The 10,679-nt window shown below is 32.2% G+C and overlaps 2 protein-coding genes across 2 annotated transcripts; both read right to left on the bottom strand.

The window, feature by feature from the left end:
• Nucleotides 1-1,352: 1,352 nt before the first annotated feature.
• Nucleotides 1,353-2,684, bottom strand: LOC108850853 (aspartic proteinase CDR1-like). The gene has a single exon (XM_018624318.2). It carries the CDS (start codon nucleotides 2,649-2,651, stop codon nucleotides 1,353-1,355), a length of 1,299 nt encoding a protein of 432 aa, XP_018479820.2. The 5' UTR covers nucleotides 2,652-2,684.
• A 2,924-nt stretch (nucleotides 2,685-5,608) lies between these two features.
• On the bottom strand, nucleotides 5,609-7,362 carry LOC108848858 (dof zinc finger protein DOF2.1). The gene is given in 3 exon segments (XM_018622312.2): nucleotides 5,609-6,162; nucleotides 6,165-6,738; nucleotides 7,196-7,362. Coding segments are annotated over 3 exon segments (858 nt in total). The 5' UTR covers nucleotides 7,211-7,362; the 3' UTR covers nucleotides 5,609-5,893.
• Between the last annotated feature and the right edge of the window lie 3,317 nt (nucleotides 7,363-10,679).

Genomic DNA, 10,679 nt, shown 5'->3' on the forward strand with positions numbered 1-10,679 from the left:
ATCCTGAGATCAGAAAGTACTTATCTTAGTCTTCGAGCATGGTTGATTACATTCTTTGAATTCAAGATAGAGCTATGACTTCTGAAAATTTGTCTTAAGAAGAGGTTGCATTGCAGGGAAAGTCCATGAGGAAGCTTGTTGAGTCGTCTCTTACATTGTCTCTTGTTAGTCAATTTGGTGAAAAACGGAACCGGGTAAAGTTATTAGAAAAGGGTTCCAAAGGCTTGGAGTATGATGATGTCCTGATGTGTGTTGTAAATGTATATTTATAGGCTTCCACAGTTTTGGTTTGTATATTCATAAGATCTGTAAATTATATTATCTTGGCTGATGTAAAGCTGCAATTACAGAGTGATATTGTGATATTGTATGGTCTGATATCTGAAACGCATCAAGTTGTAGTATAGAACACAAAGGAAGGTTGATAGAAACAAGATATATTCTATACTCTTTCTGTGTGTAAAACGAGAAGCAATCACCACCAATAAGCAATCAGCCCATCCAACTACTCAACAATCCAAATGTAAAACGATTACTCTTATATAGTCAAGGCCCATTAGCAAACTCTTAACAAACTCCTAACTTCCTTGCCAAGTTATCAATCCTCTTTTTTCTCTTTTCGATAGTTCTTCCACCTCATCTCCTTGTTTCTTCTTTCTTCTCACATAAACCCTTGATAGCATATCAAAAGCATACTGAATTTATCAGAGAGAAAATCCCTGAATCTATGTTGGATCTCAGATTTAACGGTCTTGGTTGGATTTTATTGCTTGAAATATGCAGGAATTTAGTGTTCAAGATTAGTTTGGATCTCTGCACTACGGTTACTATTTTATCTGGTGAAAGCCTATGTGATGACTCACACTCTAGATGAGAAGTTGGTCGGGATCAATCTGTGATATGAGTTGTCTCAGAGTAGCTTCCGCTGAAAATATATGGAACACATGAAATTCTTGCAAGTGTTCACTAAAGAACTATTCATGGTTCAATGTTAGTTTACATACTCCACATGAGAAAGTGTTTTTTTTTTTTGCGGCTGGCTCGGATCATGTTCCTACTGGCTAAAGCGGTACCATTCTGTTGACGAAACAATCTTTTTCTGAGCTCTTTCATGTGGTTTTCACTGTATCCACAAGGATTGAGTTGAAGCTCTTTGATTGTTGGAAACGAGTCTTTAAATATAGAAGGGGAGAAAAAGTGATGAAGGAATTATTGGTCATGAAGAAGCGGTCAAATTATTATCCGTTTATGAGTGCAACTAAAAAATTCATTCGCATATTGATGATTAAAACAAATCCATTCTCTATCGTTTTATTAATGAAAGGGACATATAAATAATAAAAAACCATTCTCTATAGTCTCATTAACGAAAGGACAAATATAAAAAAAACAAACTTAACGTTAAACTGTAAAACCAATGCTGCAGAAATTGAGTCTCTTGGTATGTCTTGTGTAACTCCACAATCGGTGGGTTTAAAAGAAACCAGTCGTGAAGAATGATCATAACCAACCAAGAAGTTATTCTGCGCTCTATTACCAAAAACGGCTTCTTCAGCACCACACAGAATAACCAGACAAATGTCTTGTCCAAAAGACATATACGTATTGTTTTTATCCAAAACAAGATCTGCACCTCCACTGAAATGCATTGTGATCACTGGAAAGACATCCAAGGTGTTCGTTTTGTAGCAAAGCGAGTTGTCCCCGTAAGTTACTCTTTCCGCTGTAACAAACTTCTCCACTGCCTCCCTCACTAGGCTGCAGTAGCTCGTGGGCAAGTAGGTTACAGCTGCTCCAGAATCTATGACTGTGTTCCCGTCTACGGCGTGAAACGGTGTCCCCAGTGTTTCAATGCGAGTTTCCTCAACGCTGACAGCGTCTAGGTTTAGGTAATAGGTACCAGGTTCCTCCTTCTTCGTAAACATAGGTGTTGATACAGTCCCATTCCCCGACACAATAGCGTTACGTCCAAAGTTGATCTTACTAGTTCCCTCAGGGGAGAAGCAGTAAGAAATAGCACCTAGCATGTTTTTGCCCATCTGAGAGATGAGTGATAAAGGCCCCCAGTTTAGGCCAACAATGCCAGAACCGGTTGTTTTAAACCCTGAGCTGTTGTGCGAACATCCAATAACTGTTTTAGGCATTACATAGGATTGGCCGGAAGTGGATTTGAGGGTGACAGTCTCTGATGCGAAGCTTCCTTTGGAGTAGCTTTTGTCTCCGTATATCAACTCATAATCACAAGAGGGGTCATTAGGGGTATTGCATTGTTTCTGTTTGTAGGTCGAGGACTTGGAAGGGTCGAATATGGGATTGCGTTGTTTGTAGCAGTTAAGACAAGGCAAACATTGTGTCCATACGTGCTCGCTTCCCGTGTCTAAGACTGCTTCGATCTCGACAGGAGGTGTACCGATTTGGAGTTTCATAAGATACTCGTAGGTATCAAAGACGAGGTCGGAGTAAGGTGATGATCGGAGTTGATCATCAGTATTAGAGCGTTGAGAAGAAGATGAATTAGTGCGACGGTGGATTAGGTCCATGGTGAAGCCGCTGGGAGATGTTGATGATGAGGCTGTGGCAGTAATAAAGAGAAGAGCTGCAATGATTTGAAAAGAGAGTGTCATGCTCATCATTCTGGTTGCAAAAGACATGTTGATCGAGTAATATTTTTTTAGGTTTTGAGACACAATGCAACTTGCTGATTATTCATCATGCACATGTTTATACAGTATGGACTTCAGTCGTAATTGTTAATTCTCTTGATTTGTCATTTTCCCAATTTTTTTAGTTTTCTTTTTTGAATATTTTACATTTTGTTTCTAAGAGTTTACTTTGCTTTTCTGTCAGTGACAAAAGAAACTTTGCTTTTCTGGTTTTTCATTTTTACGTTCTATTAGTGGAATTATCACCTTTATAGTTTTACGTAATTGTTAACTGTCCTGACTTGACAACTTTTCCAATTTTGCTGATTTGATTCCATTTCCGAATATGTTACATTTCCGAGTATGAACTTTATTCGTAATTGTTATGTTCCAAATGTTGTTATTTCCACTTTTGAATATTTTACAATTTCGTTTCTAAGAGTTTACTATGGTTTTCTGGTTTTTCATTTTTTACATTCTGTTAATGGAATTATCACTAATTTTTCGTAATTGTTAACTGTCCTGACTGGACGACATTTGCAATTTTTCTGATTTGATTCCATTTCCGAATATGTTATAATTTTTCTTTTAAAGTTCACATTGATTTTTCTGGTTTTCCATTTTTTACATTAGGTATATTGGATATTATATCACTTTATTGTAGTGAAATGTTATTTAAGTAATTGTTCATAAACCCTTCTAAAAATTACAACGCTTTTAGGTAATTTAAAAAGGTAAGTTTACTAATAGATTTTTTTTTCTTTTTACTAATAGAATTTACAAGCAGAGAAAGAAAAAGGAATCAAGCTGCAAATAAATTATCTAAGAAGTCTCATGAAATGCATTCGTTATCACATAGTAACTAGGATAACATTAAAAAAAAAAATTAAAATGATTTTGTTTTAAGAATTTTAAAAATGATATGTTGGTCGATTTGTTATATAAATATATATAGAAGTTTAACTTGTTTATAATTTTTTTTACAAAAATAAAACCGCATTCCATTTATTTACTAACTAATCATGTAAATAGATTTATATTTGGTTATCTTAAGTTAACTTAATCAAATTTAGAATTAAAAAATGTTTTTAATACATATAACTAAATTATTAAATTTATAGATATAACTACATAATATCTTAGTATAATACGTTGGTATTATTTATAATGGGCCTAAATATGATGTAAATTAATTCAGCAGCCCAATTATATTAGTGTCAATTAAAAGGGAAAATATATGAAGCCCAAAAAGAGATGATGGACTTACAGATTCTACATTTTTTTTTAATTAGGGGATACTTCAATGACGTTGTGTATAATTAGGTTAGGCGATGAATTTATAGTCATATGTTTTATTACAATTTTGTAGGACTTTTTTAATACTATGCTCACTTTAAATGGTCTATAATAATGTCACGTCGGCTTATTCTAACCACAAATCATTGCCAATGAATACATACTAACTATAGGTTACAACTATTTAAAAGATCTCCAATTAATATATATGGGATATTACTCTACGTCTGCGCGGATGCTATGCTCCTAGTTTGTTAATCTATATGGGCTTCTAACCTAAAACCAATTGGTGATAAGAAAATTGATCCATATATTTTATATATTGTTAAGGATCATTTCTAATACCCGATGTGAGACTTTTGTCCCTAATACGCTCTCTCGAGATGATGGTTCTTTGAACGTCAATCTCGAAATATTTGAGTAAGGATTGATGGATCGACTTTGGATTAGATCGATAATGGATCGGATTAGACTGCATAGATCGAGCTCTGATACCATGTTAATCTAGATGGACTTCAAACCTAAAATCAATTGGTAATAAAAAGAGTAATTCATCTATCTATATATTGCTAAGGATCCTTTCTAATATTCGATGTGAGATCTTTATCCTTAATATAGTTAATATTAAACTGAAAATTATACTGATATTCTAAAGTGATATTCTTTTTGTGACAAAAAAACAAAAAAAATAACATAAGGAGTACTAAAGTTTAAAATGAAATACGGCTCCTGCCTCGTACCAATTTTATTCTTTTGTCGGGAGGCAACAACCTATAAATCCCAAATTTCACGACTTTTCCACCGTACAAAATCTAAACTCATGGATTTCTTACAATTGTTTTATTTTATTTTATTTTATTTGGACCCTACAGAGAATGTATATAATTCAAACTAAGAAAATATAGTTTACTGCATCCATGTAGACTTGTTGAATATAAGTGCCCTAGGGCGTCACGCTCAAATCTCTGTGTAGATTTGATTCTATACAAGAAATTCGTGAAAGGATTATAAAAACCCTCCAGTATGGCCTATCATCAACCAATTATATTCAAATCAGTTCCTAATAATAATTAACGTATACTCGTACAAATTTGCATAGAAAGTATAATTGGTTAGTGTCCAATTTTCTACCTGGAAACTAGGCGACGCAATCATGACAAGAATATCTTGAAACTCACCACTCAAATTTCAAAATCCAATGCTTTTTTCACTGACATCAACCAGTGGAATGTCGATGGACATGTTAACCTAACAAACTATCGAATTTTAGTACGACCTTTTGATCGTCTGTGCTATTAATAAAAATTCCTTAAACTGCATATATGCCAACGTAGGTGCATATCCAACACTTAATCATATTAGTATATGTGTATAACAAGAGTTGGTATTAACATGCAGTACAAGGAATTTTTAAGTGTATAAGTGTATTAGTATTAACATATTATTATTAGTATATAAGTGTATAACAAGAGTTGGTATTAATGATACTTATTAGAAATTGTGGTCGATTGTGAGCCATTACTAGCGAACCGTGACCCATCATCATAGAAAACAATTTATTTTTTGAAACTTGCTAACAAGCTATTATCATAATAAAATGAGAGTATAAGAAATAAAAAAATGTATCCCTCGTTAAATAATAAATAACTAACGAAATTATCAAAAGAAAATGGAGTAAAAGATAACAACTAATGAAAACAAGCCAAACCACCGTTAAATCACAAATTAAAACTTCTACCAAAGAAAAAAATTACAAACATGAAAGAAGAAACCATTTTCTTAAAAAGAACTCTTTGGTCTTTTGTCTCAAAGAAAAGTGGGAAACTAAAAAAGATAGAAACGCTCGAAATTGAAAAACCAAACATCCCCTATATAGTGACAGTGGAGTACAAACATGCGATGACATAAACTTCAATATATAGTAGTAATACTATCTCTTTATTAGATATCTTAATCTAGACCAAAGGAGTGTTAAATAAACCATTGTTCCAAGATGAAACCAACCCATTCCAGCTTTCCCTTCCCAGATCAATCTCCGGTACACCTCCAGCAGAATTCCCGGTCATTTGCCATGGAAACCCCAATAAAACCTTGCTTGGATTCTCTAAGATATTGTTGTTGTTGTTCACATTCTCTTGCTTTCTCTCGTTTCCCTCCAGAGAAATCCCCAAAGACGAAGTTGTCTTGCTTTCATTTTCATTTCCGGACATGAAACCATACCAAAACTACCACTGTTGAAATTACCGTTTCGCCCTCCAAAGTTCAACCCGTTTCCTAACACACCAGAGTGTGTGTTTGTCGAGTTTCCATAAATAGAAACATCACCTCCAAACCCAAAAGAAGGTGTAGCCTGAGAAGGGGATTGTTTATGAAGAGCTGCGAAAGCAAGGTTGAGATCAATGGAGTCATATCCAAAGGAAGATGGCATTCCCGTAATTAAAGGATTGTGAAGTGGATCGTTGTGAAAATTGATAGGCTTATTGATGTTCTTGGAGAAAGATGAAGATCGTTTGTTTCGACGGCAGCCACCACCCACGGGGACGTTACGGAGAGTACCACCTTTAGTCCAATATCTCCGACAAGATTTGCAGAAGTAACGAGGTTGAGAAAGACTATAGTTGTTGTAGTAACAAAACTTTGTGTTTGGAGATTCACATCTTGGACATTTTTGCGCTTCACCTCCTAGTTCTCCTTTTCCTTGCTTCTTCTTCATTTCCTCTTCCATTTTTTTAATGTTTTTGTAATTGGTTCCTTTTGTTGAGCTTGCCAATATAGTTTCCAATGTCTCATTTGACATTTCCTGCAAGTTCAAACAAATTTAATTAAATTTTGCTAAAGAATGAGTAACGATAGTTTTCTTTGTATAACCGATTATGTGATGACCTGCAGCCGGTTCTTATATCGTCAAACTTTTTTTATCAAACCGACAATCTGTTTAGAGCTTTTCTTCTATATCAATTGCTAATATATATATATATATATATATATATATATATATATATGTATATATATATTTTTTTTCAATGGGGTCAGAGATAAGTTTAGGGTAGTCATTAAATTAGCAAAGATATAGGTCTTGTCGAACTTTTATTTTCCGTCTTGGCGAATATTTTGAGTTGCTATGGGCAGGAGCTGAAAAAAAATTCTGTTGTTTTGAACTGTGTGATTTTTGGGGATTGAAGAACAAAGGCAGGTAAAAATTATATTCAAAAAGAGAGAAGTTTCATTAAAATTTAGATGATAGTACAATAAATTACCTGTTGAGGATCCATCCATGCAACAAAAGGTTGGAGAAACAATAAGTTAGTTTCCTAGTAATAATTAACAATTATGAACGTTATTTCTCAGATTCTAAAAGAGCAAGGGAACCGGAGAGGGAGAGAAAGAGAGTTTGCAGAAAAGTGGTGAGTAAGATATGAATAGACGAGAAGAGCACGGTTCTTGATATATAAAGCAAAACTGATAATGTGGGTCCGTTTTTTATATATATGGTTTTTTGAAAGGGAAAATTCCTTAAAAATACACAAACCGAATTTCTTTTGCTGAAAAAATACACAAACTTTTTTGGTTTCCCAAAAAATACACAAACTAATTTTGATTGTCCATAAAATACACGAACTTTTGAATTTTGAAGGTTTCACACCTCGATTTTAACGGTGTAAACAGTGACTAACAGAATAGTAAGACGCCGTTAACTCTGAATAAAAAATTCATGTATTTTATGGACAACCAAAATTAATTCGTGTATTTTTTGGGAAGCCTAAAAAGTTCGTGTATTTTTTCAGCAAAGGAATTTAGTATGTGTATTTTTAAGGAATTTTCAAATAGAATTTGGATATTTCATATCCTATTCAGATGCTAAATATCTGGACCCAATACAGATCCAAAATTTTATATTTGTAAACTTTCGGTTTGGTTTTGGACCGAATATTTTCGGATCAGTTTCGATCCAAGTTTTTGAATCGGGCTAAAATATCTAGACCTAATCTTGACATTTTAGCCGGATTCAAAAACTTGGATTGGAACTGACCCGAAAATATTCGGTCCAAAACCAAACCGAAAGTTTACAAATATTTGTTGGATCCAAAACTCTTCTACTTGAAAGAACTGAAACCAAAAAGAACTGATCCGAATAGACCTGGGCCTAATAAAATCGACACGAATAGATTCAATCCGACAAGATCTTTCTGCTAACAATTTTGTTATTATTTTTGCAATATTTTTTAGTTTTGTTTTTGTAACAGAAACATTTTAATTAATACGAAACTTTCAATGTAAAATTTAGAGTTGTTTGTGAATTTTTAGATATATATGATAGATTTCGACTAAATTGGACTCAACAAATATTTGTAAACTTTTGGTTTGGTTTTGGACAGAATATTTTTGGGTCAGTTCCGATTCAAGTTTTTGAATCCGGCTAAAATGTCTAGCCGGATTCAAAAACTTGAATCAGAACTGACCTGAAAATATTCGGTCCAAAATCAAACCGAAAGTTTACAAATATAAAATTTCGGACCTATATCATATGATAGAGAATGTGTTTTTTTCAGGTCTTTGGGTCGGGTTTGAGCCGTTTTTTTCCGGATCTGGATTTTTCAGATCGAAAATATCTGGTCCAAAACCAAACCGAAAGTTTACAAATATAAAATTTTGGATATGTATTGGGTCCATATATTTAGCCTCTGAATAGTATATGAAATATCCAAACTTCATTTGAAAATTCCTTAAAAATACACATACTAAATTTCTTTTGCTGAAAAAATACATGAACTTTTTAGGCTTCCCGAAAAATACACAAACTAATTTTGGTTGTTCATAAAATACATGAACTTTTTAATCAGAGTTAACGGCGTCTAACGGCATCTTACTATTCTGTTAGTCACTGTTTACACCGTTAAAATCGAGGTGTGAAACCTTCAAAATTCAAAAGTTCGTGTATTTTTTCAGCAAAAAAAATTCAGTCTGTGTATTTTTAAGGAATTTTCCCTTTTTCAAACTATAGAAACTAACTCATTTTCCAGAAAACATGCAAATTTAACACCCAAAAAGGTGTGTGGAAATATCTACGCTTTCATTTGTTTTATCTTATTATACCCAACCCTCTACTAATTACTAATTAGACGTGAAAATAGATAATACCGAATTGAATTTGTATTAACATATTAAATTTTCTAGAACTTTAAGAGCATTTTTAAAAGCTTTCACAAAAAATAATTTAAGGTTGAAGTTAACTAAAATGAACAAAGCTAATTTGAATATATTATACGCTAATTGGTTTAAGTTTACTAATCTTTATTTTTATATATTAGCATTAGAGGTTAAAGTTAAGATTTTAGAATTTGTGGTTTACATTTTAGAATTAATGATTTATGTTTTATTTAATAACAGGGAATCTTACATATTTTAATATTTTGAATAATTTTAAAAAGACAGGTATATATCCATCTTATTATCAATTTTTCTAGTTATAATATACTATCAATAATATATATTGCTACATAGAGTGTTAAATGATCTATAAACAAAAACGTCAAAAGCAATAGTGTCTACGTAAATATTAAACTAAATTCAGGTATATTTTTTGGGAGAATAAATTATTGATGAAAACCATCAAAAACTATACATAGCTAACTTCTTTTCTATGAAACTTTACCACACAAAAAAAATCCGTGAACAAGTACTTCTACAGAAACCTATTTTCTTCTTTTCTTGTAGCGATTAGTTATTTTAATTCTTGGTATTTTCACATTAAGCCGATAAATTTTGGCATGATTAGTCTTCAACACTTCCACACTGCTGATACTTTCATTGTTGATTTTTCTTTTCGTTTGGCACAAACTTAGAAGTCTAACATTGTAACTTTTTTTTGCATCAGTTTAATGGTCTCCTAAAAGTATCTTCAAAAACACTGTATTTTAGAGTGTGTAAAATTTTATATTTTTAATTTTGTGTGTTTTCCAAAAATAAAACGTCAAACTTAACTGCCAGACATCCCGTCTTGGGCTAATGAACGACCCTTAACTATGAAATGTAATTTTTTTGTAGATGTTCTAAGAAGATGGTTTGAAGTCACTAGATGTGCAAAATGAAAAGCCTTAGGGAACAGTTTTATAGGGAGCATTCATCCATACTAGTCTAGGAAAATAATCAGACTCATATTCTTTGAAACTGCCTCATTTGATTGATTAATAAATTTGAATTTTTTTTCAAAAACAATTATGGCTAAACACATATATTGTAGTTCTAAGGCCATCTCTGAACTCATTCTAAATATAGTAAAACTACAGTAAAGAACAAAACTAAAGATTTACTTTATTTTCTATTATATTTTAGAGTAAAATATAAAATAGGTTTAAAGATTCTCTATATGCCACACAAAGAAATAAATGTAAAAGAATATTTAAAGTTGAAATCCATAAAAAAAAAAAGAAGATGACAAGAGTGATAATAAAAGTATCTTAAAAAAAAAATCAAAACAATGATATGCATTTAAGCAAAAAAAAAAAAAACAATGATATGCATGAACGAAAACCCTGAGAGTACAATAATATTAGAGGCATCGATGAGAATTGAAAAAAAAATATAAGATACTACGAATATAGTAACAAAATCTATTCTATTAATTTTGTAGTATGACCAATTGATATATGTTTGGTCTAATAATTATTCATCCACATAACCTACTTTAATCCACATAACCTACTTTAATAAATAAACCAATTCTTTTATAACCAAATTCAA

This window comes from Raphanus sativus, chromosome 4, assembly GCF_000801105.2.
Source record: "Raphanus sativus cultivar WK10039 chromosome 4, ASM80110v3, whole genome shotgun sequence".
In the NCBI taxonomy this organism is placed as follows: domain Eukaryota; kingdom Viridiplantae; phylum Streptophyta; class Magnoliopsida; order Brassicales; family Brassicaceae; genus Raphanus; species Raphanus sativus.